Below are 27652 nucleotides of genomic sequence, written 5' to 3'. Positions count from 1 at the left end.
CTCGTGTGTTGTGTCTGTCTGGAGGGTCTCTGGGAAATCCTTTTTAACTCATTGGTCAGTACCTGATCGCTCTCTGGGGTCTTTCCATCTCTTTGTATATGGTCCTCAGCCGTGGGTGGATGACAGAAAAGCGAGGCTTGAATCACGAAGGCCTCCTCTCACCCTGACAGTTCCCTTTGATAGGACTGGTCACTCCACTGCGGTTTAGCTCTCCGAACAAACCCATCCTATTCTTTTGGCTTCTTCCTCTTTAGATGCCATTTCAAAGCCCCGTTGTGGCCTGCAGGACCATGTCCTGAGTTCCGCCTCCGGTCACTCTGTGATGGAGGTGCAGCCGAGCCGAGCACGCCCTGCTGCAAAGGGGCCAGGTCTAGGCCCCGGCAGGAAGCCAGCCAGCCGTCATTCTGCCAAATGGCCAAGCTCAACCCCCAGTGTTGCTGCGTGCCCACCCATAGCTTTTATCACGTGACCCCAGCAGACCATGTTCTGCATCCTGAGATTGTCCTGGGAGCCTCCATTGATGGGAAGGCCAGGGTTGTCATCATCAATGAACGAAAGTTCCACAGTGCCCTGCAAATGGTGTCTTTCAGTGTGTGTAGTCACTTAGATGTGAGTGTCATGTCCATTGCCTGGTGAGTCTGATCTGGCTGAACATGATCTAGTAGTGTTTCAAGCATTTTCCTTCTCATCAGTGAAAAATCCCTGTCAGCCATGTGGACGTTGGGGTGGTCAATGCCTCTGAGCGCCCAGAAATAAACTATTCGTCCTGGATAGGTGATATGGGAAATTTCCTTTCTTTGTCCTTTTCCCTTCCCTAACTGGCCTTTTCTCCTCTATTCACACACACACACACACACACACACACACCCCAAACAAAGTCAGTTGAAGGTTGGAATTTTTAAGTATATCAATAAAGACCCAAGGACTTGGGGAGAAACAGGCCAGCAGCAGGGTAGTTCCAAGCAGTTTCCCTAGGAAATCTGCCTGGGGCACCTGCAGAATGAGACCGGACCTGCCTGCTCAGCATCCCCCTGTGGAACTGGAAGAAGGGAGGCCCCCTTCTGTGGCTAACGGGGAGGCAGCCCACAAATCCTCGATAACTGCCTTTTCCCTACAGAACAGATGTTATAGTCCCTTTGTCTTCTGAGGGTAGGTGGTCCTTGGCCCCACTCCGTGCTCTTGAGTTTGTAAGAAAAAGGCTGGGAAATTCTGCCTTCTCCTGAGTTCCCTGGCATCACCCATACACTGGAAAGCCCGCTCCAGCAGCTGCTGTAGGTCCAAGAGGCATAGGTGTGTGGCGTGTTGGGTATTGGAATTAAGGTGGGACAGCCGTTGAGAGGAAAGCATGGGATTCAGCTAAGTTACTAGGCATTTCCTGGCCAGACATGTCTATCCCATTGCCTAGCTGGTAGGTCATTCCTAATATCTGTGAATGTAAATAAATTCTGGCTTGACCCTTTGGATACTAGACAATCTTCCTCTTTGAACAGATGGTCCATCCTTTAAATAAGACATCTCCCAAATAAAAGCCAAATGTTCATCTGGAGACGACGTCCACACTTTTGAGTCATGTTTGGATGCCCCTAAATCTGCCCAAGTAGGGTAGCCAGGTGACAAGGGGTGATAATTCAACGTTTATCTTTCCCAGCCAGTAGTTGGGGATTCGGTCACACACTGAGGCTTTCATCATTTTTATATTTGTACCCGCTCAGGCTCCAGTCATAAGACCGTCATGTTCCTACTCCCCCCCTTCCCATCATCCCCTCCTAAACAGTCCTTCCAGGGCTTCTCTCTAGAAGAAATGGGTTAGAGGGTCAGTGGGAACAGGACCAATTAGTAGCCGTAGTTCCTGCTCCTGGCAAATGCTTTTCCTATTCTTCACTTGGCTGGAATGCGGTTGTTGGGCTCCACCTGCCAGGATTGCAGCCTGGACTTGCTGTAGCAGCAGGGTGGGTGGGTTGTCATAAGACACACGTCCGTGTGCCTACCCTGGAGTTCTTCCCTTTGTTCCCGCTGTAGATGCCGCCACTGAGCCTGTTCTCATTTAGCATAGATAGATAGATAGATAGATAGATAGATAGATAGATAGATAGATAGATAGATAGATTTTTTTTAAACATCCATATATGTACTTTTCATATACTTCTCGATTCTAATGCCATATACAGTTCATAAGTTAAGAACTCTAAAATCAGGGTGTATCATATCATCAATCTTAAAATTACAATTGGCAGCTTTTTTTTCAACCCCTCTCTCGGAGGTTCATAATAGTGCCTCTTAAAATTGATGGCATCTTAGAGTCCACAAAATACATTATGTAGGGTCAGCTCATTTTTCACTTCTTTGCCTGAAGAATTTGTGAATTTCCTGCTAGGCCAATTTACTAACAAGTCCCGGTATATCTGAGTTTTTTACTGGATGCAAGTAAACTTGCATTTACCATGAGAAAATGGTCACCCCACATTTCACGTGCTTTGCTCTGCACAGAATACACACACAGCCATCTTTGCTGGGCTGAAGGATAATGACTGACAGCAGGCAGCAGACAGGGCACTATGCAGATTGCTAAGTAGCTTGTGAGCGTGTACAAGTCCACCTGGCTAGTGACTGGGAGAGCCTGTTTCTTCTGACTCCTAATGTGATGTTCTTTCTTCCAAACCATTCAGCCAAGAATCCAGAAACAGCAAAAATATGTTGGGGGTGGAATATACCATGCTTAGACTAAGTAGAGAATGGAGATCACTATTGAGAGAATCTTTATAGCAGGTAAAAATTGGGAATCCAAACACCCACAGAAGAAAATAGCGAGGTACAACATATTATCACTATAGAATATATAAACATTGCAATTGGCAGGTATGTGGATTATTGCTGATTACAAAGAAGCATGTATATTTAAAAAGCCAAATATGAATATCCAGGCAGAGAGGATTCTAGGATGGTGGTGGCTGGAATGCGTGTCTCATCCCTTTTATCTCTTCCAATGCCAGCCATTTACCTCTGTGAGCCAATACGGGGGTAGGCACGCAGGGCCCACAGAAGGAGTCAGCAAGGCGGAACTCCTGGGAAAATTCTAAGATAGACGTTATGGAGGAGAGGATATGAGACCTGGAAGATGGAACCAAGACACTTGACATGCAGGAAACTAGAAGTACTGAAAGGAGAAAAAGGTAGAGGAAGGGTGTGTCAGGGCAGGACAGAACCAGGCTATAATGTAATAGTAAAACAGTCCCATAAGCTCAGTAGTTTAACTCAACAAATTTATGTTTTCCCTCACACTGCAGTACCCAGTGCAGGTCGAGAATTGGGGGAGGGGGGGCTCTGCTCCTTGTTACTCAGGAATCCAAGGTGACAGAGGTCTCATCTCACTGCGGGTAACGTGGTGAATCATGAACTAGTACTTAAAGTCCGCTTGGAAGTACGTACATTACTTCTGCTCACATTTCACTAGCCAAAGCAAATCAGAAACCCACCTTTATCTTCAAAGGGAACAGGCAGGTGCAGTCCTGCTACATAGCTGGAAGGAGGAGAGCTAGAAATACTTGGTGACCAGACTCATGATTTACCACTAGGGGAAATAACTAAGACACATAAGCATATTCTGGTGAAATTTCTGAACTCTAAGGATGAAGAGAAAAATGTTTCAGGCCAAAGAAACATATTATTTACAAAGGAGAAAGAATCACACTGGCATCAGATTTTCTATTTGCAGCACCAAGAAGCTAGAAGGTGGTAGAATTTTATCTCCAGACCACTGAAGGAAAAAAGGAAGGCAACGCAAGAATCTGATACCCAGGCAAACTTTTATTCAACATAGTACTAGAGGTCTCAGAGCAATTAGGCAAGAAAAGGAAGTAAGACGCATCCAATACATTTTGTTGATGGATAGTTGGGTTCCAGTTTTTGCTTGTTATGAATAAAGCTGCGATGAACATTCTTATATCTATTTGTAGCCACACGTTTTTATTTCTTTTGGGTAAATATTTAGATGAGGAACTATGCTTGGGTTAGGCTGCGTGTATATTTTGTTTTATAAGGAACTACCTAAGCTTTTCCCAAAATGACCATGTCATTGTATACTCCCTCCAACATTATGATTCTAGTTGCTTCATATCCTCGCCAACATTTGTTATCAACGTTTTAAATTTTTTGTTTGGCATTTTAATAAACAGATATAATAGGGTTCTCCAGGGAAACAGAACCACCAGGATATATATGTGTGCATATATACATGCATAAAGGCTTGAGAACCAGAAGAATGGACGGTATAAGTTCCAGTCTGAGGGTAGGAGAAGACCAGTGTCCCAGCTCAAAGAGGCAGGGAGCTCAAAATCTCCACTTCTCTGCCTTTTTATTCTATTCAGGTCTTCCCAGAGTGCGACAAAGCTCTCCCCAGAGTGCGTCCTCCCCAATCTGCTTTCCTCAGTCTCCCCATTCAAATACTGATTTCATATAGGAACACCCTCACAAATACACCCAGAAATAAAGTTTAACCCATGATCCAGTCAAGTTGCACAGAGTTAACCATCACAACAGATAGGTTAAGAAAAATAAACACACACACAAATATAATAAATTGCTTTTAAGTGTCAGTATGACTGTCTTCTGATACCTGCATATGAGAATTTTCTTGGCTCGTGGGAAACAGGTGAACTCCAGGCCCTAGAACAGAAGTCTGGAGGCCAAGTCCAGGGGAACAGTGTTGGAAAAGGTAGAATCAGAACTCCTGGGCCTTTCCCTAGGCCAGAATGTTCTCCAGAAGAGACCAGCCCACACCTCAGCAAATCACAGACTATGCAGTGGTTTCAGAGGAGGAGAATGTGACACCTATAGCCTGTGCTCTTGGGGACACATCTCTGCAGTAAAATAAAGCCATCCCGTGTTACTCCTGGCTCTTCCATTTGTAATAAATTTCACGGAATCAAATCCACTTATTCCGGTCTCCTTTTACAGGCGTTAAGCACCCGCTGGCTGTGAGAGGGAACATCCAGGCTGGGAAGCAGGGGCTGGACAGTAGGGACGCATTGTTGGGTGGTAACACTCTGGGCCCCTAGGTGAGGGGACTCCACATCTGCCCTCCTCTCGGGGACAGGAGGTCCTGCTGGATGGCATGGCTTCATTTTCCCTGGTTGCTTCTTTTGATTCTTCTGTTTAGGTGATCCCAGAGGCAGAACTGGGGCAGCGTTAAAATAGCGCATCAGCATAGGAGGGAGGGTCAGGGAGGGAACTGGGGCAACACGCAGAGCACAGGTCCCGAGAAATCAGGTCTTAAAGGAGAAGGCTGCAGTTTTGGAAAATGAGAAATATATGGTCCCCAGAGCACGAAAACTTTATATCACATGATAAATGTTGAAGAGGATTGAGAGAGTTGTAACTTGAGCCGGTTGCCCGTTCTTCAGTTCCCCTGTCAGTCAAATAGAAGGGCCTGGGTGAAGTCCGAGGGGCCCAATTAACCCGACCCAGGGTGATGCTTGATGCACATGACTGTGTGTGAGTTCCTCGGGGCACTGTGGGTTTACCTACCAGTGGGCTTACCCGTTAACCCGCAGGGAAAGGGGTCAAGGCCTTGTACCAGGTGCCTAGTGCAGGCTGGTCATCTCACAGGAGCGCTGGTCCTGGTCGCTGCTCCAGCAGCGGCTTCCCCACTTAGGCAATATCCTGTTGAAAGACAGGAAACAGCTGGGCTCTGGCTGATCAAACTGTCCTCAGCGCTTCTGGCTGTCTAACCTTGAGCTGGTCTGATGGCAGAGAAAGCGAGGAGGAAATGAAGTCTCCGTTAGGAGCTCTCTCCCAGCTCCTTTTGGTTGCGGTGAAGGGATCCTGGGGCAGCATTTGCTTGGTGGAGCCCGCCCAGTGCAGAATCAGACAATGACAGACAAATCCCCCTCCTGCTCTGTCATTCGTTCCTTCCTCATTTTGAGAGGTTGGCAGAAAAGGACTAGGCACATGGTAAGTTTCCTGACTGCCACAGTCAGATGGGAGCAGACGAGGGCTTAGGGGAGCCAGTGTCAGACTAGGTTCAGTCTCTTCATTCAGTCAGTGGCAAATAGTAAAGACACAACGCAGGCACAGCACTGCCTCTGAAAGGAAATTAGGTGGAAAAGAGGAAGGCAACTGAGTGTCCTTGCTGTCTGTTCACCCAGTTTCCAGGGCGAGGGCCAGAGTTTCCTCTCAGATGCAGGTAGGGGGTCTCCTGGAGACTTTACCTGTCGCTTTCTCATGAAGGAAAATCAAGCATCTTATACGTGCTTCCTGAGTGCTGATGAAGGTTTCATGGAATGTAACAAAATCATGTTGATCGGATGACATTGCAGACCTTTGGTTTATCTTTCTGTTCAGGGCTGATTTTAGTTTAATTTGGATTTCTTTCCAAAATGGTATCAAAATGTCCTGGGTATCTTCCTGGGTAACCTTCAGATAGCCCATAAAGATCACAGTGTTTATCCATCTGTAGCATCGATGGTGCTGAATCATGCCTGGGCAATTGTGAGGAAAGACTGGGGCAGTAGTGGCAGACTCCATCATCACTGGGTGACCTTTCAGGAAAGAAGGTGGGAAACACATTAGTTTCTTTCCCTCAACTCTCCATATCTTTCCATCCCTCTTACCTTTTACCTTTTAATTTCCATTTAAAAGGTAATTCACAAACTCAGCGTCTTAAAACCAGTGCTATAGGCTCATGACAAATTGAAAATAGGACTCTGTCCTTCCATATTAACAGAATTCCCAGAAAAAAAATGCATTGTTTCAGTTTATGGAATTATCCAGGACCGTGGGTACTTCAGGAGAAAACGGGCCAATGTGGAAGATTTGAAGTTAGCATTTAGTAAGACCCATGTCTGTAACGTTTATGTTGTTTCTGCCATGTAACTTCTCTGCTAGTGCACAGCTTGGCGAGTAAGGTACACACTGGGCCGTCAGCCTTCCTGGGGTTGTGTGCCAGCTCTGGCTCTGTCTGGATGGCTACCTTGGGCAAGTGACTCACTTTGATGTCCTCTTCTGCAAAGTAGAGTTAACGTTAGTACCCACCTCATGTTATGTAAATGAGAAGACATGTAAAGCCCAGTGGCTGCCCATAATAGCGACTCAGTAAATGCAAGCTATTATCACATGCAAGAGTGGGTGCTATAGAAGTTCAGCAGGGACCATGTTTCCACATGGGCATTACGAAAAGTGCCATACACAGACAGGGTCCTCTGGATGTTCAGAGGAAACAGAGATAGGACTGACCGGGGTGGCCACTGGCCACCCCCAGCACACTTGGCACATTCGTGGCCTGTGTCCTGCTGCTCCATCACCCCGTCTCTCAGACCCCAGATCCTTCCTCTGTCTCTCCTGTTCCTGCCTCCTGGTCACGTGCTGCCACTCGTGATGATAAGGGTACCGCATACATTGGATTAGCTGCCTTTTAGTGTGCTGTCAGGTTTCTTATCTCATTTGCTCCTAGCAAGACTGAGGTAAATGACTATTTTTCAGATGAGGAAACTGAGGTACAGAGAGGGTAGATTATTGCCAAGATCTTGAGGCCGGAAAACCCAGGTCATCTTGGTATTTCCCGCTCACGTACTGGACTGAGTTGTTTCTTGAGCCTTACCCTCCCCCACCCCACCCCACCCGAGTCCAGAGGCAGTGGTGATCCAAGTAGGCGTTCACCCTACTTGTCCAGGAATGTACATCTCTTCCTATGACAGTGGCACTTCCTCTGCAGATAGAATTTTTCCCACTCTACCTCTTTCTTAAAACCCGGTTCTGAGGTATGTTTTCCCAGTACCACCAAGCAATTAACTCAATTCTGACACCACCTGCCAGGAAGCTAGCATCAGGCCCCACAGGTGAAGGGCTCAGTCACACAAGACTTCTCCCCCCACTTCAGACACTGTTCCCAAGTCCAGGCTGTTACCTGTGCTTCTGATCAACTGGCCGTGCCACAATCCCCTCCTCACTTGCGCTTAGCTTGTTAGAGCAGCTTACAGAACTCGGAGCAACATTTCACCTACTACAAGGGTTATACCTGTAAGTATATTGTAAAAGGATGTAACGGGAACAGCGAGGTGCTAGAAGAGATGCATACGGCAAGATGTGGGGAAAGGGCACAGAGCGTCCATGCCCTCTCCATGGGCACTACTCTCCCCAGATCTCCACGTGTTCACCAGCCTGGAAACTCTCTGAACCCAGTCCTTTGGAGTTTTTATAGAGGCCTCATGGGCATCGATTAAATCATTGGCCGTTGGTGATTGAACTCAAGCTCCAGTGCCTCTCCCTTCCCCGGAGGTTGGGGGGTGGGACTGCAAGTTCCAGCCCTCTGGTCAGCTGGTTGTTTCCCCTGGCTGCCAGCCCCTAGCCTCAGTTTACCAAGGGACTTTCCAGAAGTCATCTTATTTACATACACTCTGATGTGGTCGAAAAGGGCTTGTTATTACTAATAAGACAGGCCTTTCACCGTATTGCTCTGGAACCATTTAAGGAACTGATAACAAAAGACCAAAAGTTATTGGACTTACAATATTAGGAAACTTCAAGGGTTTTAGGAGCTCTGTGCCAGAAATGGGACAATATCCATATATATTTTTCTTATTATGAATCACAGTATCACACCTGTGATCAACTCTTCCCTGATGGAAAGGACTTTAGATCTGGAGCTAAGAAATCTGATTCTAGAATTCACCCAGCTTCCTCAGATGTTTGACCTGATGGCCTCACTGGGACCTCTTTCTTCATCTCTACAATGAGGGGGGCTGGTCTAAACCTGTGAGTCTCAACTTTTATTGTTCTGGGACATACATGTTCAGTGGCATTCCCTCTCAGGCCTCCTTGTTGGGTGGCTTACTTCCCAGCACCTTCACTATAACTTGACCCCCCTCCTGCACTCAGGGAATCAGATTCAGATGCAGGATTGTCTGGTGCTATTATAAGCGATAACCGTGAATCTGTTCTAAGCTATCAGAAAAGTGAGGAATGTGCGAGGTGTAAGGCTTTTTATTAGTAACAAATGACAGGGACTGTGTCAGCCTCGTGTTAGATGACCCGGGCCTGACCTGGTCCAGAGCATATCCGGCCTGGCCTGCTCACTGCCCTGAGCCCTCAGCCTGGAGACTCAGCAAAGTAGAAGTGTCCTGTACTCACTTAAAGTGTTGTAAAACCTTGGTATTTTGCAGAGAAGGAGGTGAACCAAGCTCTGGAGAAAATGAGACAATCTCCCAATGGCTTGTGATGCTGTGGAATATTATTTACTACAAGTAGAGATTTATTTGCAGTGCACAGGCATGGCGGCAGATCCAAGGGTGCGGAGGGACTTAGGTTAGAGGTGAAGGAGTGCTCGTTCTGCCAGACTCAGGTTCATTAATCCCCTGTTCACTGCGTGTGTAACACTGGGTCTGTAGCTTTCCCAACTGGCTTAGGAAAGAAGCAGTCCAACACATTTGAGATCCCATTTTGCCAGAAAAGTGGGGATGAACCCTTCCCACCATGTTTGTTTGTTTGTTTTTTAGATTTTGTTGGGGAAAGGGAACAGGACTTTATTGGGGAACAGTGTGTACTTCCAGGCCTTTTTTCCAAGTCAAGTTGTCCTTTCAATCTTAGTTGTGGAGGGTGCCATTCAGCTTCACGTTGTTGTCCTTTCAGTCTTAGTTGTGGAGGGCGCAGCTCAGCTCCAGGTCCAGTTGCCATTGCTAGTTGCAGGGGGCGCAGCCCACCATCCCTTGTGGGAGTCAAACTGGCAACGTTGTGGTTGAGAGGACCATGCTCCAACCAACTGAGCCATCTGGGAGCTCAGCGGCAGCTCAGCTCAAGGTGCCGTGTTCAATCTTAGTTGCAGGGGGCACTGCCCACCATCCCTTGTGGGACTCGAGGAGTTGAACTGGCAACCTGTGGTTGAGAGCCCACTGGCCCATGTGGGAATCGAACCGGCAGCCTTTGAAGTTAGGAGCATGGAGCTCCAACTGCCTGAGCCACCGGGCCGGCCCCGCCATGTTTTTTGTTTGTTTGTTTGTTTCAGTCTTCTGGGTTTGTTATTAATGGATTTGTAACCACACAGAAATCAGAAAATGTAGCCCTTTCTCAAAGCTTGGCCAGAGTCCTTGGGTTCATAGCACTTCTAAGACTTTTCAGCTGAGATGCTTAGCTGATAAAGATCTTTCAGGAAGGGGGTCAGGGAAATGGGGACTGTACCGCTGAGTCCAGAGCCCACTTTGTCCCCCGTCAGACAGACCCTGGATTTTCTGTCTCATCCTGTAGTTCACAGCATTGTTACTGAAGAGAGGGAGGGTTTGGAGAAGACTTGAAGCAAAGTACTTGTGACCTCCGTGGGAATATGGGAGTGGGCTTGCCTCCTGTCTCAACAGCACCTGCTGTTGGAGTCCAGGGCTTCCCAGATAGCATGAGCGAGCCCCGCGGAAGGGGAGGACGCTGGTAAGGGTGTGGAATCCTCTGCCCTGAAGCAGCTGACAGTCACCAGGAACCCTCAGCCTTTTATCTGTTTCACAGAAATGTTGCTGACAGATAACTACTGACATTCAGTGAAACTGTGCATGGAACATTTTTACTAAAAATGAACAGAAGAGTCAAATCTTCACAATAACTTTTCCGTAGTATTGGATCTTTTTGGTAGGTTGGAAAATAATCCATTTGAAAATAATTTCAGTAAAAGTAAAGTGGGAGAAATTGAAAATAATTTATATTTTTTAAAAGCTTATTAAAAAAATCAATGAAGGGACTCTGTTTGCCTAGTAGAGTTCTGCTCAGAAGATTCTCACCTGAAATCCCCAGTGCTGATGCCGTTCTGATGGAACCCCTTGGGTGGATGAGTCCACACTGGGGAATAGAACCTGTGTTAGCCTGGGGTGGTGAAACAGCTGTCACTCTCAGTGGCATAGGGCCAAGGCACGCGTGGCATTTGGGAACACTCTGGAGGACCACAGCTGCCTTCATCACACGGGAGGCCAAGGTGCTGTGGGTGACGGATGGAGGTGCCACCTGGGTATGAGCTGACGAGGATGGAGCCGTGCGAGGGGTGGAGATGCCACTGACAGTAGGGATTCCTCCCACTGGTCCAGCGAGTGGTTTGAGGGCTGTAAGGTGGAAGGGTGCCTGTCTCCACTGCCCACTAGACCTCCTTGGGAAAGGATCTAAAAAAATAAAACTCAACTCAGCTGTCAGTGACACCTAAAAAACTTTAATGAGGGGCATATGACAGGGAGAGCACTAATGAAAAAAATGAGAGTTGGGGACTATAATAAAATAACAAAATTTTGCATGACTCAATGAAGGCGAAATCAAGTCTGGGACATATCTAGATTGTAATTCTCCACGTCAGCTCTGACCCCACATGGCCAGTCATTTAAGAGCATTTGCACTTATGGATATATTTGGAGAAGACATTTTATCCTGTTTTCCTCTCTTTCAGGTTTCAAGTGCCCCATTTGCTCCAAGTCTGTGGCTTCTGATGAAATGGAAATGCACTTTATAATGTGTCTGAGCAAACCTCGCCTCTCCTACAATGGTAAGTGCTTGGCCGGGGGATCCTCTGAGTGAGGGTCTTCCCAACCTCACGTGGCTCTGGGCAGTATTTCCAACTGCCTTCTGGCAGGAATCCTGAATGGTGACGGGAAACCCCACGATGCAGCGAGTCTTGCTGTGACAGTCAGAGAGGAAGAGGAATGAGATAAGAAAGGAAGGCCTAAGGGTCAGTTCCATGGTGCCGGGAAGTCTCTTGGGTCATTCAGTTAGCCCTTCTGCCTTCTTGGTTCCTTGGACATCTGGTTGGTGGGAGATACAGCCTCTGCCCATTCACACACCTCATAGCAGAGGGCCCAGAGGTAGTGCCACCTCTCCTTGGGGGACAGGAGTCTGTGCCAGTGTTTGCCCAGAGTGCTTACGCCCTGACTCTCCACGGCAGTATAAATGCAATACGTGGACACCCTTTAGGGCTTAAAAACACTGAGCTGTCACCTAGTCGCTCCACCATGGTCATCCTGCTACCCACCTTGGAGGCTGCCTCAGAGCTGAGCCGTGAATACAACAGGAGGTAGGAAACCAGGGATTCTGTGAAACCCAAGTCCCCCTAATATGGCACCTCTGTGACAAAGTGAGTGTCAGCATCTGCCTGGTCTGCTGTGGGTAAGGATTTAGAGCCCAGCTGATCCAAATTCAAAGCCGGCCTCTACCATTTACTGACTGTATTATCCCGGACAAGTTGATCAGTTTAGCAGAGCCTTGCTTTTCTGGTCTGTAAAACGGGGATATCAATGCCTAGTTCATAGGATTTTTGTCAGAATAACACAGATGTTACATGTAAAATCCTTCAGCACTGAGCCTGGCACATGGTCAGGGCTCAGGACGTTACAGCAGCCCCGAAAGAGGCAAGACCATTCGTGGGTTTCTTTTCCTCATTTTGCAAAGTAGACGGGGTTTCTCTTAGCGCTGTGCACGCTGTGCTGCTGGCTGCTCTCTGGCAGCCATGCTCGTGTGCTTAGTTTGGTCTTCAAACCATGTTCATCACAGAACTGTGTCTTCTCCGAGAACATGCAGCAGATCTGAGTGTGGTGCACCCCAACCCTGGCACTGGGCCCGCCTTCTAGGATTAAAGTCCCCCAGTGCTTAGGAAAAGAGTTCTGTGACGTCTCAGAGAGTCTGAGGACTGGACAGGAGGTGAGCGTGGATCGCTTGACCCCCCTCCTGATGGTGCAAGTTTCCTGGGGAGACTCGACAGACCTGTCCTTGGGCTCCTGCCCCCTCAGACCCCGATGTGCTCCTTTCCCTACACAGCGTTAGCCCAGGGGAGGCCTGATGATTCCAGATTGTTCCTGCGAAGTAATCTGACAGATGTGATCCACTCGGTTGTCCTGAAAACACATCCTGCTATTCTCTCATCTGCTGTTTACCAGCTCAGCCCAAAGACTCTGGATGCGGGCGGGCAGGCCAGTTACCTACTGCCTCAGCTACCTGCAGTTTGGTAACCTTTGCTCAGGTTGGAAGACCAGCCGCAGGACAGGTTGTGGCCCTGTCTGTGTCCCCAGCATTTCTCTCCCCTTCCTAACCCTCTGGTGTCCAGGAAGCCCCTCTCCTCCCCAGTGGACAGCCTGTCCCTATCCCTGGGGACTGACAGCCGCTGTGTTTGAGGCTGTTCTCACAGCGCTCTGGGCTTCCCGTCAGACGTTATCAGTGTGCATCCCTTCGAGGCTGCTCCGACTCTTTGTTCTATTCCTCGTCTCTGCCTGGAACCATGGATGGAGAGGAGTCTTCTCCCCAGTATGGCCTCAGAAACTGTGTTCACTTATTTTCCATATGTGCAGAGCCCTCATGAAGACCGCTTTTTGTCCCTTGGGTTGCTGGGGAGAGATCTCCGTAGACACTGCCTTGTGTCATAAGAACACAAAGCAGCCTCACAGTGGGCTCACCCAAGAGGAATGGCTCTTGGTGTCATCGGGGAGAACTTTGCAAAGGCAGCTGTGGCAGACAGTGCTCTTGGGGCCACCTGAGTACGGAGTACTCACAGGCCCCATTTGGAGAGTGGGGACGGTGAGGGGCTCCATCCCGGAGAACTGCGCGGTCTGCCTGCCCTAGGTCTCCTCCCTGCTGGCAGCCATTGGAGAGGGTCGTCCTTTCCCTTCACCTTCTCCACAGGAGAGCAGGCTTTGCAGCCCAGTCTGAGCACAGGCCATCCACAGAAGCCACACCCAGAGTGGGAGTCCTCGTAGAGGACAAGAAGCCTGGCCATGCCTCCTGACACATAACTTCTTGTTCTGGTCCCATTTTTTTCCTCCTCTAATTGAAAAGCCACCTCCTCAGGACTGTGTGTGTGTGTGTGTGTGTGTGTGTGTGTAAACTAGAAGCTTAAACTCCAGGATCTCTTTAGCAAAAGCCAGTCCTTCACCATCAGAGACAAAGGGAGGGCTTGTTGCATCAGTCCTGTCAGTGGAATTTGTCGTAAAGTGATGAAGATTCTGCAGAAACAATGGCCCCTCTGTACGTACTATTAATATGAAAAGGAGGCGTCTTTTCTGAAGACACCTAAACCTTCCAGCTAAGAAGGCGTTAGACACCTGGGGTGTGTATGTAGAGTGGAAGTCTCAGGGGCTGGTCTGAGGCCTGTTCTAGTTCCCACAAAGCACAGGCCTTGCAGGTCCATAGGCCAAAGCTCCCAATCGGGACCTCTAGATATTTATTTTGGTTTTGCCAGTATTTTACCCATGATTTCTCATCCCAACCTCCCGGGTTCATTTGATATTTTCTAGTTTAAAAAGTTTTTTTATGAGGAGATGAAAGAGTCTGTGAAATGTAGCATTCTCAGAATCTTTCTGAAAAGGGGGCAGGATGAGGCTTTTCTAATGTAAAGAGAGAGAAGTGCTACTTTCTTATGAAGAGTCACTGGAACACCTGGCCACTCCCTGGAGATTTCCCATCTACACAGACACACACAAAAACTTTCTGTAATTGCTGGCACCAGTTGGGGAATTTTTTAGAAAATTTACAGCGGTTATATACAAGATGAAATTTAGTTAACCACCAAATGAAAAAAAAGTGGAAAACTCCTAAATGAGGCAGATACAAAGTAGTATTTTTCTTATTATGAGGGTTGGCCTGAGCCATGGGTTGGAAGGCCTCCAGTAGCCGCCTGCCAGATTTAAAAAAAAAAAAAAAAAAAAAAAATTTAGGAAAAGCAAGACTAGTTCAACTGGTTTGCCCAGTGCTCCAGAGAAATGTGAAGCCCAGTGAGCAGGGCTGCAGGCAGGCGCTCAGCCCTGCTGGAGGGGCAGGGCGGGCGCCAGACCCCAGAGCACGGACTGGGACATCCTTCCTTCTCCTCTTCCAGGGCGGCTCTGAACCACGGACTCCTAGGAGATAAGGAAGGAGTTGGAGGGACCTATTTTTTGGGTAAATGTGGTCAGCTTGAATGGGCCTTTTAATTTCTATCCCTTTCCAACATCTGTTTTGTGGTTCTGAGACTGGGAGAACTCACCCTCAAGAATATGCACTCAAATTTTGACCAACAAATTGCTCCGCTAGCAGAGTGAACCTTGTGAGGAGGGATCTGATTTTGCTATGACTAGAAGAGAGTCATATATTGGGGTGGGGGCATGACAGATGCCCGCCTGTCCGTTGAAAGCAGGTGGTGCTGGTTCCAGGGCCGGCCCAGGAGTCCTTGGCCCTGGGAGATTCTGGCGTGTGGCAGGTTCCTTTGCCAGCAGTATTAGGAGAGCTTGGTGGCTGTGAAAACAGCTTCAGAAGATTCTCCCCTCAGCTTTCTTTGGCGGCACAGACCCATCCTCTGCTTCTTATGTCCTGACTGCCCTCCCCTCCTTTCTGGCAAAGGTCATTGCCCCCAACCAACTTCAGGGCTCTCGAAATGCTAAATGTTACACAGGTTTCTTTAAAGGAGAAGGAATCTAGCTCCTGGGAAAGCAGGGACGCCTGCTGCTAGTTTGCCCTGAGCTGAGCCCGCAGACTTGAGTAAATGGTGCTTATTTGGCCTGTGTCTCTGTCTGCTGAGACCTTGTAGTTGGGATGGGAATGCCTTTTCTTGGTCCTGGGGGAGCCAGGTCCTGGCCTAGGAGTTTGCCCAGCCCAGTGGGGCACTGCCAGGAGCTGGTGTTAGATGCTGTGGCAGGGGCTGAGTCTGGCTGTGGCAGTGTCTGTCCTGGTGCTCCTCCTGCAGGAGGGAGGGGAGAAGGGCGCGCCCGGCAGCTGCTGAGGAGTGGCTGGGAGGGAGGGAGGCCCAAGGAGAGGGGGCTGAGTGGGGTTGCTGTGGGGAGCCTCTGTCCGTTGAAACCCTCTGGGCCTGAGCTTGCTTTAGTGGCTCACCCCTCTGGGCTGTCCTCATTGCCGCCCGCCTCTCCAAAACAATTAGATCACGCCTCACAGCTTTAGGGTGTTGGAGTGGGGATGCCATTGCTGGTAGGGGAACTCTCTGCCCAAAGTCTCCCCTTTGCCTGGAGATTTCCCTGTAAGGGAGCTGGCAAGTCCTGGCACTGGTGGCTCTGTCCCTCCCTATCCCCTTCCTACCCCTTCCTATCCCCAGGAGCCTGGGCTGGCAGCTCTGCGCATGCTGACAGGCTGCAAGACCAGGCTTTTCCACACCTAGGCTGGAAATGAGGCCGGGGGGTGGAGCCTGTGTCTCTGCGTCATTTGCTGGGGGTTCTCCCTCTGGCTCCCGCCTCCCTTCTCACCGGGGCCTGGACTGCCATCAGGCACAAGGGGAAACCTATTATGTACAGTCCCACGCTTAGCTGCTGGCTGTGAGCTGCATAGCGTCAGCCTTCGCTCCCAGCTGCCCGCAGAAATGTATCTGTAGCTGTTTGGGCTTCCCGACCGCCCCCAGCAGCTCTGGGGGTCCCTTGGGGAATGTTGAGCCAGTGCTCTCTGCAGGGCAGCTAAGCCCCACAGTCGTACTTGAAGGGCAGCAGTGCAGCTCCTCAATCTGGTCTGTTCACTCTGAGCATCGAGGCTCCTCCCTCCACCTTTCTTGGGCCTCTGCTCACACACATTCACAAAAAGAGAAAGATCTGAAGCTGTCTATGAGATCGGTGCTGTTTTCCAGCCCCAAGGAAGAAACCCTGTCGCCTGGTCTTTTAAGGAAAGGAAGCAAGCTGGCCAAGTGAAAGGATCTGGGCTTGGGGGTCGTGGCTACTTACCAGCTGCATGAACTGATCCAAAGACCCCCACAGGGTCTCTAGGATTCATTGAGATGTGTTTGTGAAGTTCCTGGCGTATAACTGTCCCCAAAGAAGTGAGGGTTCTTTTCTCTCCTCTGAAATCCCTTTTCTTTGACAAGCAGTGCTACCCCTGTGTCTTAGGGAGGAAGCAAAAGTGTGCCCCCACTTCCCGCCCCCAGCCCCACGACAGGCATCATACCTACCATTTGGGCACTAGAGAAATTTGCCTGCCACTCTGGTCTGGTTGCAGGGACAGGCATTGGAGGCATTGGCACCATTTTGCACCACCCCCAGCCAGTCCAAACACACTTCCAAACTCCCTTGGGCAGTTACAGTGACCTTGCACAGCGTATCAGGATGCTTAGAAGGGGCTTGAGAGACAGTAAGAGAGAGGCAGAAAGCACAGCTTCATTCCTGTGTTCTCATCAGCCAGCATTGGTTGAGCCCCCTCTGCTGGGAACCTGGGGCCGCCAAGGGGCATTTGTGTCCATCTGCAGAGTGGCCTTAACTTGTGCCAGGCCCAGCGTCCTTGGCTTTGTACCATGAGGTCCTCCGACAGCAGGCAGCAGGCTCCCATCTGAAGAGTGTGGAAGTCTTGTAGGAACTGGCTGATAGCCAAGCTTCAGCGTCAGCCATTTCCACTCCCTGCTTGGCTCCCAGGGACGTCTGGGGGCTGCTGATTTTCAGGGCCCCAGGGATTGGGACAGGAAGCTTTACTCAGTCCACTCAGGCATGTTCCCGGATCTGTGCTCCTCCTGCCTTCCACCGTGGGAAGAATGCTGCTCCCTGGGCACTGTATTGGTGTGGGCACTGCTGGCTTCCCCACGCGGTCAGGTTCCAAGCCCCATCCCAGGAACCTTCAGGTGGCCTTTTGCAGCCAGGGCTCTTGGTACCAGTGAAATGTGCTCCCTGCTGCGTGCCAGCCTGGTGGGCCAGCTGCACAGTTTCGTTCTTCCCTCCAGTGCTGCATGCAGACCCAGGCTGGCTGGTAAGGCACAACACTATACCATGCATGCAAATGCTCTGTAAAGGGTTGTGTGATGGCCGTCGATTGCTGGTAAGAAAAGACTGTGCCTCACCTTCATGTGCTCAAGCCTGAGTCCTTGAGTGCACAACAGGATAAGAAAATGCACCACCCTTGCGGCTCCCATCCCTTCCCCTTCCCCTAGTGATATCCAGTGTGAGAAGAGAGGAAAGTCCAGTTTAATCCTGTTGAAGAAGCAAGTTCCAACTCTTATCTCCGTTCCTGGCTCTGTGTCCCATATTTTCGTCACTTCTAAGCAGGCAAGGGGCCTCACGGACCCTCCTGGAGCTCACAGAGGACAGGAAAGTGCAGCCAGCACTGAAAGCTGTTTGGGACCCAGGGAATTCATTCTAATTTGCCCCTTAGGGTCACAGCGGAATTACCAATTAGTAGGGTAAAATGCAAGGGGACACTAATTCAGAATCAATAATGTTGTGTTCCCAGGGAAATCATAGAAAGGAGTACGGGAAAGGAGACTAAGGGCTGTACCCAAACTCTTGCTTTAGAGATGAGACAAAGAGAGTGGGAAATAAATGCCCAGGGAGGTCTACAATATGACTCTGCCTTCTCAAAGCTAGACTCTCCTCCCATCTTTATTGGAGGTTTTCCCTCCGATATTTTATTATGAAAAATCTCAAACGTGCAGCAGAGTTAGGAGTTTTGCCACGAATACCCACATACCCACCACCCAAAGTCTGCATTGTACTGTACCTGCTCTGTCATGTACCGAGAGCTGCAGCCACCAGTCCTTAACCTTTGATGCATTTCAGAGTCAATGTTTCTTTTTTTTTTGTAAATGTTTCTTTATTGGCGTTTCTTAATGATAAAAGTAATGCATGTGCAAATGTATAAATATGTACGGTATTTAGTGCTCTTAAAAAACGAGACGATACCCTTTTTTTGATCTGCACTTACCACGTTTGGAGTCTGAGGTTACACTCCAGAGGCAGGCTATGTGCTGTCTACTTTTTCTCTTCTCTTTTGCCCTTTTCGGGTGGGCCTTTGGCTTGGCCAGATCTTAACAGAGAAAATGACCACAGATTGTCCTGGTGGCCAAGTAGCTAAGAGTGACTTCCCTCACAGCTCACGGGCATGGGGTCTGAAGTGTTGAATCGGCTCTATCTTAGGCTTTTTCCTTGGAGTTCCTGGTGGTGGGCTTGGAGTCACCATGGCCTTCTAGGCCATGGAGAATCCTTATTTTATGAGCCTCAGATGTTTCCCTTTGGACCCACGTAATCAGAGGGCACAGAGAACCAGCATTGGTGGAGGAGGGCACCAAGCAGAAGGTCCCTGGCCGCTCACCAGCCCTCTGACTTAGGCAAGATGTCTGACTTCTTTCCTCATTTGTAAAGTGGGGACAGTACCCTGTGCCCTGCATTGTTCCTAAGATCGCGGGTCTCAATACACACACACACCCCTGAGTGTGTATCATGGGCAATATTCATGAACAATTAAGATTTTTCAATACTGGAGAATTGATCCTATTTCAAGCTGTCCTTTCTTCACATCCATGATCCTGCTCTCTTGGTGTTTCTCCTGTAGTTTTGAGAACTTCCGGGTAACCTTTTGCTTACTTCACCTCTTTCACTGGCCTTTCAGATATTAAGGTTGACCTGGGTTTGTATTTTGCCTTCTATGGATTTCAGTCTAAATTTTCTCTCCAGACAATCTCTTTATCCCACATCTACGATCTGTCGCCAACGTCTCTCTTCTAAACGCCAGATCTAGATTTGAACAGACTGACGGAGGTTTCCATTAGTGTGTCCCGGTAGAGACGCCTGGTCAGCACCTCCCACCCAGCGATGAATTCATTTCATTCCCATGCCTGTCCTTCTCCTCCTGGGTTCCCTCTTCGTGACAATCGCCTGCCGTTTGCCCAGCTCCCCTGTTAATGCAGAATTCCTCCCTTCCTGCCCCCATTGCTAGTGTATGAGTTCATACCCCCTGCATTGTTGCATCGGCTTCTAGAATGGGCTCCCCCATCTGTGGGGTCTTCAATCCCTCCTCCAGTAGTTTCCGGAGACCAGATGGGATCAGAGAGCATCTCTCGGGCCTCGCAGTGAGCCAGATAAAGCCCAGGCACTACAGCAGGACACGGGTCTGGTGTCATCTTCCCTCCTGCCTCCCCTCCACCGGCACCCCGACCCCTTGCCCCAGGAGTCTCTCTGCACCTGTCATAGCAAACTCCCTGCAGTTCCCAGGTACACAAATACAGTTTGTTCCCTTTGCCTGGAATAATCCTTTTCTGAACAGGCCTTACCCTGATTAGGCATCTTTCATACCTCATACTGGGGCCTGGATATATTATAAGACCTGCTAGAAATTCCTGAAATTTCCATTTTCTTGTCTGTCCTCTCCTGTTAGACTCTGAGTTTCTTGAATCCTGAGTTCGTCGCTTATTCACTGAGTGGCCAGTGCCCAGAATGTCTTAGAAATGTTATAAAGGACAGCTGCCTCGCTGTGGCACTCTCCCTGCTGCGCTCGGCTTCCGTGGCCGTGGCTTTGCTGGGGCCCACGGTGTGCTACAGCTTTCTTCCCTTCCTTCTTTTGTGTGGGGATGGCGGGGGCAGTTTCCTTTCTAAAAAAATAGAGTTGTGCAGTTTAGTGACATTTAGAACATTCACAATGCTGTACAACCACCGTGTCTTATCTATTTACCAACACTTTCATCACCCCCAAAGAACGCCTCTTGCGTGACTCCACTTACATATTTAAGTGATATTTAAGTGATATTTAAGACAGGCAGCCTCCTAGAACCAGGGACTAGAATGGTGGTTGCCAGAGGCTGAGGGGAGAGGAAATGGGGACTTGCTACTCAGCAGGTAAAAAGTTTCAGTTATGCAAGATGAGTAAGTCCTAGAGCTGTGCTGTACAACGTTGCACCTGTAGTTAAGATAATACTGTATTGTACACTTAACAACTTGTTAAGAGGGTAGATCTTAGCTTAAGTGTTCTTACCACAAAAGAGAAAACCCCTTGCACAGCCACTCCCCAATCCCTCCTGCCCTCAGCCCCAGAGCTACTTTTTGTATTTACCTATGTATTTGCCTATTCTGGACACTTCGTATAATACAATTGTACAAGAGGTGGCTTTTTGTGTCTGGCGGCTTCTTTCACTTAGTGTAGTATTTTTGAGCTTGTGTCCATTTGTTGTTCTTTTTTCGTGGCCGAGTAGTATTCTATTGCATGGATATACCACATTTTGTTTATCTGTTCATTAGTTGGTGGACTTTTGGGCTGTTTCCTCCCTTTGGCTATTGTGAATAATGCTGCTACAGACGTGCATGTACAAGTATTTGCTAGAGTACCTGTTTCTTCCGTTCCTCCTTGCCTTCTACCACTTTCTCCATCATCATATTTTCCCAAACCAAACACCAGTGCACCTGGTCTATGTGTATGTTTAGGGGAAAAGTCTACACAGGGAAACAGGTTGCCTCATGCTGCGTGTGCCACGTGTCTCTCCCTCCCCAAGCCCCCTGGGCCACTTATTTGGTGATTAATCCCATTCTGTCTTTAGACAATAAACTTGTGATGCGCGTGTCTTGTCTCTGCAGTGAGAGCCTTCAGGGCCAGGTCCATCCTGGGCTTCTTTGTCACCACAGAGCCTAGTACACGTGGGGTGACCCAAGCAGTCCCAACCAGTTACAGCCCCATGCCTGCTTGGTGCCACCTGTCTGCTGGTGGTGACCCTCTCCCACTCTCCTTGTCCCCCCTTTGCAGATGACGTGCTGACTAAAGACGCGGGGGAGTGTGTGATCTGCCTGGAGGAGCTGCTTCAGGGGGACACGATAGCCAGGCTGCCCTGCCTGTGCATTTATCACAAAAGGTACGAGAGGACGGCAGGGCCAGCTCAGCCAGATCCCAGAGGGCTTCTTCCCCGTGGGTCCGGGGAGAGGAAGTCAGACCCTCATCACTAGCCATTCTGTCTCCTTTTGTTGAGGGATGGCCTCCTCCCCCACCTTCCTGCCGGGCTCTGAGCCAGCAGACACGCCGAGTGGAATTGCCAGAGGTTTTGCTCTGGTTTGACAGCCTGGATGGTGAGGGCTGATGGGGAGACCTGTGGAGCCCCACAGGTTGAAGGTGCTTTTGGCTCTTTTTCCAAAGAGCCAAAAATTCCCTTCTTTGGAAGGTTGATTTCCATCCGTCTCTCCAAGTTTCTTCTCCCTCCACTAGCCCCCTGCTTCACAGGGGGAGGCCCCTCATCTGTGCGAGGCAGGCAGTGTGGAACGGCATGCTTGCTGCCCCTGTACCCGCCCCTGCTCCCCAGAGGGCCAGGCGGCAGGAATAGCCACTACCTGTGGGGCCACGGCACTGAAAGCTGCTATAATTAGCAGGGCTGAGATTTATCCTCAGTCTCCGGCATGAGCCTTGTTCTTGTTTCCGACTGGAAAGAAGACACCTCCTTACCCAAGAGGGAGGACACTCTGTACTGCCTATGGCCGCCACCTGCTCTTGGCTCCTCGAGCCCCAAAGCTTCTGCCTGACACATGGGCTTTTCCAAAACCTGAGTCACTGGGCCACTGGCCACAGGGCAACAGTGACACCCGGCGCATGGATGTGGCTGACACAGGCGAGGCTCCAGGTTAGCCTGGGGGAGGGGTCTGGGTCTGGGTCCAGCACAGAGTTCTCCAGCATCCTAGCCAGGCACCAACCAGGCCTAGAAAAAGGGAATATTTGGCTCTAGGAAGAATTATGCAAATTATCTGTCTGATCCCTGTCTTTGAAAATACCCAGATGTTGGTTTACAATTCCGAAAGCTGTCTTAGGGCGATCTCTGTTCCCTCTCTGACTCAGGCAGTCCTTTCTGTAAACACTAGAGACCAGGGTCTCACGGTCAGCCTCCTGTCCCCTTAGCAATGTCACTAAGCCAGAAGGCCATCCTTTTTCTCGGGGAAGTGCTAGATGCTGGCTGCGACCACAGCAAACTGTGCCAGGTAGCTTGGGGGGTCTCCTAAGAAGTTACCCACCAGTGAGGGAGCATCGAGCTGTCCCTTTGACCCAGGGGAGGGTTCTCTCAGGTTCCCAGAGGTCAGAGTAATGGCCAGTCTTCTGGGTCTTTGTTCCCACTTCCTGCCCTCCAAGCCTGAGACATGGCTGACTAGCTGCCCTGTACAGTCTGCCCACTCTCCCCTTCTCACTAGTAGCTGTTGCCATCGTCCTGGGCTCCATGCAGGTAAAGTCTTGATCCCTCTCAAGGCCACACTCCCCTCTTCCCACAGCATCCCGATCCACCCCAGTCCTGTACCCACCATGCCAGGTCGGCTGCCCTGGCTGAGCCAAGATCAGTTTGGTGTTCTGCCTTCTTGCTGCTTCAGAAAGCGGGTATCTGGGGACACGCTTGTTTTCCCCTGGGGTCCTCGCAGGCGAGATTTAGGAAACCCCTGCTCAGAAACCTGACCCTTGGAGCGAGCCCCCTAAGGAGCGGCCTGGTCAGCGGTAACCTGTCTCCCCTTGCCGCCTCCCGTCTCAGCTGCATAGACTCGTGGTTTGAAGTGAACAGATCTTGTCCAGAACACCCCGCGGACTGACCCTGCTGGGCTCGCTTGCTGATTCCTCTCAAAGGTGAGCTGGTGGTTGGGGGTGCTACGTGCTCAAGGCTTGGGGTCAGATCATTCTGGGGCCTGGGCGTGAGGGCTGAGTTGCCCCTACATACCCCGCCCCTGGGAGGGGCGTATCTTATCAGTTAGTAGTTCTGTTAGGGGAAAATTATTCTGGGAGGGCTAAGAGATGCAAACTCGCACAGTTATAAAGAAAAACCTGCTCAGTATAGTTGATTCGCTGGGGAAAGATCAGTCTATGCCAGACGTCTAGGGTGACTCTCCCTGAGGAAGGCAGAGCCCTTTGGAATGTGCCAGGTAGGAGAAGCAGCGTGAGCTCAGGAGCCAGACACCAGGCTGACGCCCAGCCTGCTCTGTGCTCACTGAGTGGCTCTGGCAGGTCAGCTCCTCAGGGGCGCTGACTCCTCTTTGGGGACGGGGATAATCTCGTTCCCCATCCCTGTTTGGACATCACACTTACTAAACAAGACAGTCTGGGGGACGGTGTCCGTCATCATTCCACTGCTGGCTCTTCCTGCCTCAGGCCACTTCCCCTGCTGCCAGATGGATCTGAGGCCTGCAGGCCAGACTTGGCCCCACTCACCCCACAGCTCAGGTTCCTGGTTCCACAGCAGGCCAGTGCAACTAACTTCCCCAAAGTGTGCACACGTGTCCCCCGATAGAGCCTTCTGGTCTGGCCTCTCCATTTCTTCCCCAGGGCACCCTGCTTTACTATAAGCTGACCATCCTCTCCTGTCCCCCATCCTACTTGTCCCTTCCGAGTTCTGGACTGGCACCTTTCTTTTTTCCTGGCAAATAGACACCCCCCCCCCCCCCCCCAGCAACCAAAATTCTGACTCCACCTCATCTCACATCCAAAGGTTTTGGGGCCTCTTTTTTTTTCTCTTTCTCTTATTTTTTGTTTGTTTTCTCTTATTCTTTGTTAGGCTTATTTTATTTATTCCAAGTAAACTCCCAGAACAGCTGATGATGGCAGACAAATCAGGGACATTTGCTCTTTTTACCTTCACCTCAAACACTGAGGACAAGGGGAGAAGAACCAGCGAGGGTGAGAGTGAGGCAGAGGGAGTGGAGCCTGGTGCTGGAGTCCAAATTCCCGGCATGTTTGCCTTCTTGGGGCCCCAGGACTGGAACCACAGGCGCCCCTGCCTGGTGTCAGCCCGATGGAGCATGACTTACGTATTGTGGTCCATACAGGGACAGCCAGCTCTGTTCCTGAGAGGAGGCTTCGGACACTGGGGCAGAGCTGAGTTGGGGACACCAGTGGGAACAGGGCACCCCTACTGCACTGACTTCTGGAGAATGGTTCTCCCTTTCTCCCTGAGGACACCAAATTGGATGAGCCGCGAGTTTGAGAGAAGAAAGAATCAACCACCACCCTTCCCCTCACCCCTCATCCCAGGAGGGAAAGGGCATTTTCTTTTTCACCTTTGGAAGGCGTTGTGGGTCTGTCTCTAAAGTGTTTACCAAAAAACAAACAAAACAAAACAAAACAAAAAAATTATAAAAAAAAAGTCTAGTGTCGACTGGTGTTTTCCCTCGTGATGTTTACTGATTGCTGTCTGCTGCCCAGCTAGAACAGAAACGCACAGAGCCAGGTTCACGCCACTCCTGTCCTGACGTTACGGGAGCCCCAGCACAGCACCCTGTGCCCAGCGCCCCGTCAGCCCTCTCCATCACCAACCTCTCTGCCTTGGTTTTCTTTGTCCATTTTTCTGGCTTGGTTTTGCACTTTTCTCCCTGTGGGACCCTGAGATCTTGACTTCATTGCCAAAACAACCCATGGAAGACCTTCTCCCCCCTCCATTCCCGTTTCTTCTCCCTCCCTCCCTCCCGGTTCTGGTCAGTTCAGAGGATTTAACAATCACAAGTGTCCTGCAAAAATCCTGAACATTTTTCTTAGACCCTTGTGGATTCCCCCCCCGTCCTGAAAACTTAAACAGACAAACAAAAGACTTATTAAAGGAATATGTACAGCTACCCCTGTTTTCAGGCACTCTGAGAACATTTTAGCCATTGATGGTCACACGTGGCATCAGCCCATGCAAGATAGGTTTCTTCTGTATTTATATATTAAAATACAAAAAAAAAAACCAACCTTATAAAATGTTTAAAAAAATGTTCAAAGCTGGGGGAAAGGCTTTCTTCATTAGTTAAGATGTTTTGATATGGTATTAAAACAATGTCTAATAAAAGATGCACTGTGTGACTTTATTTTAGTGAAGTGTTGTTACACAATCAGGAAATGGGGATTGAAGGCCTGTCCCCCACGCCTCCCCTAGCCACTAAGCCTTCCTTCAGGCTACTACTTGGGGCTGCAGGTGTACTGGGATTCTCAGAGCAGTCATGCCTGGATAGAGGAACGTGCTGGTCAGACCTCAGTCCCCCAGCTTTACTAACCCTCTCCGGCATCGTGGAGTCAGTCTGCCGTCACCTGTGGAGTGGTTGTAACAGAACTCTTGTGAAAGAGCTGCAGGGGCAAAGATCTTGCAGCCACTGGAGGCTGCAAGGATGTGGGTTCTCCCAGGTGTTTGCCTAGCACTGTGCCCCTCCCCCCTCACCCCCCAGTCTCGGCTCCCTGCTCCACATCCTGCCCTGCCTGTTCAGTGGGAGTCTCAGTGCTGACTCATGGGCATGCCTCATTGAGGCCCAGAAACAGGCCCTGGTTTGGGGCTAAGCCAGCTCAGAGCCTTGAACTAGAACCAGCCACTCAGGGCTCACAAGAGTTGGCACACCTTGGGCTGGGCGGGAAGCTCTGGACAGGGGATAGCAGTGCACGCCTGGCCTCTGTCCCTGTGCCAGACAGGCTCCCGGAGCAGCAGTCCAGAGCCTCCTGCATAGCCTGCGAAGGAAAGCTCTGGAGGGAGACGACTCCGCACCCTCTCTGCTCTGCCCTTCTCAGGCCTCCCGTGTGCTGTTGCCTCCGTGGGCTCTAATCCCTCCAGGCCCTGGCTCTGCACTCATCTCGGTCAAACACTTCCTGAAGCACCTACTCCGCGAGGTACCGCAGGCCTGTGGGCAAATGTGAGCCAAGGTACAGGCACCCTCAGCACGTTCAGAGAAATACTAAAGAACTTGTGTGTGGGTCTAAGCCCGAGCCTCCCAGTCAGACCCATCTGAAGTGGAGACCCCAGGACTGACGATCACCACGGCGGCCAGAACATGGGCCCTAAACTGTCTGCGTACGTCTCTGCTTCTTGGCAGAATGATCTTGAGGAAACCACTTCATTCGTCTAATCTTCAAATTCCTCGCATGTGAAGTGGGGACAGAATCACGCAGCTCAGAGGTCACTGTGAGGGTCAGAGAGTCTGCCTGCCACATGCGTATCAGGCTCCCTGGTAGCTTCGTCAGAGCAAAGAGCACTGTTCTATTCACAGCACCTCCTGCTTCTGCCTGGCAACTGTGTCTCCCTGTTCTATATTTAATTCCTCCAGCAAAGCTGGCCCTGACGGAGATCTCCTTGTCTGACCCCCTAGGCCTGCAGGCAGAGGCCTGTGTGCCCCTCAGTTGCTCAGGCCTGGTCAGCAGAGTTCTGGGTGAGCTGAGTGGTCGTGCGCCAGGCAACGCAAGGCTGGAGCCCACGCTGGGTGCTATTCCAGGCTCCTGGGGCTGGTGCTTACCCCCCTCCCTGCCCCCAGCGACTTCTACTCCCACCCTGCACACTGCAGCCCTCTGCGGCTACTGTGGCCTCCAAATTGAGACCTAGGTGCCAGCATCTGGATGGGGTCGGGGTTGGACACGGGTGTTGGGGTTTCCCAGGTAGAACTGGTATCTTGTCAGCCTCCATCCAGACAGCTCTCCCAGCTCGGAGGAGAGGGGATCAATCAGCAGGAGCTGGGAGGTAGGTTCTACCCACTCCCTCTGCTGAGGGTCCCCACGCACGGGGGCTTCCTGGACAGGAGCACCTCACTAATATCATCTAGTAGCATTTGATGATGTTGAGGTGTTTAGGAGAATGTCCTTATCCTTAGGAGACAGATGCTGAATTATATAGATGAATGATGTCAAGAAATGTGTAACAATTTCAAATGGTTCCCCCAAAATACAGCAAATAAGACAAAAATATTCATTGTTGAATTGTCAGTGGCTGGTATGTGAACTGTGTGCTTGTTCTTTAACTCTTCTGTATGTTTGGAATTTTTCCTAATAAAAGTGTGGGGAAATGGTCATTTGTTGAGCACCTACTAGTTGCCGGGTAGTGGGAGGCACATCGGGGAAGAGCCCTACCCCTGCAGCATTGGCCCCTGGGAGGCGAGGTCTAGTGAGCTGTGTGTCTGTGGACAGTGTGTGGGCTTGTTTGGGAGGGGGCCAATGAGATTTGTCCCACATCACCCCCTGGCACAGCTACTGTTCCCAGCCAGCACAGCCAGGGGACAGAAAAGTCACAGAGGAGTGAACTCCAGCTTTGCTCCGTGTTGAC

The 27652-nt window shown here is 50.1% G+C and overlaps 1 protein-coding gene across 4 annotated transcripts in view; it reads left to right on the top strand.

Moving 5' to 3' along the window:
- The window catches only part of ZNRF1 (zinc and ring finger 1), a 95459-nt gene extending 68058 nt beyond the window's left edge, over positions 1-27401 (top strand). Inside the window, exons 2-5 of one of the 4 annotated variants that reach the window (XM_019710556.2) lie at positions 11402-11497; positions 21394-21499; positions 23144-23235; positions 26134-27401. In XM_019710556.2, coding sequence (XP_019566115.1) covers positions 11402-11497; positions 21394-21499; positions 23144-23201 — 260 coding nt within the window. In that variant the 3' untranslated portion in view covers positions 23202-23235; positions 26134-27401. Of the gene's footprint in view, positions 1-11401; positions 11498-21393; positions 21500-23036; positions 23236-24157 lie in introns of those variants that run through there. The other 3 variants (XM_019710546.2, XM_019710539.2, XM_019710561.2) reach the window with 3 other exon arrangements.
- Positions 27402-27652: the final 251 nt, after the last annotated feature.

The sequence above is a fragment of the Rhinolophus sinicus genome, linkage group LG11 (genome assembly GCF_036562045.2).
Source record: "Rhinolophus sinicus isolate RSC01 linkage group LG11, ASM3656204v1, whole genome shotgun sequence".
Classification (NCBI taxonomy): Eukaryota; Metazoa; Chordata; class Mammalia; order Chiroptera; family Rhinolophidae; genus Rhinolophus; species Rhinolophus sinicus.
Note: the sequence above shows the minus strand (reverse complement) of the source record. Positions and strands in the feature narration are given on the sequence as shown.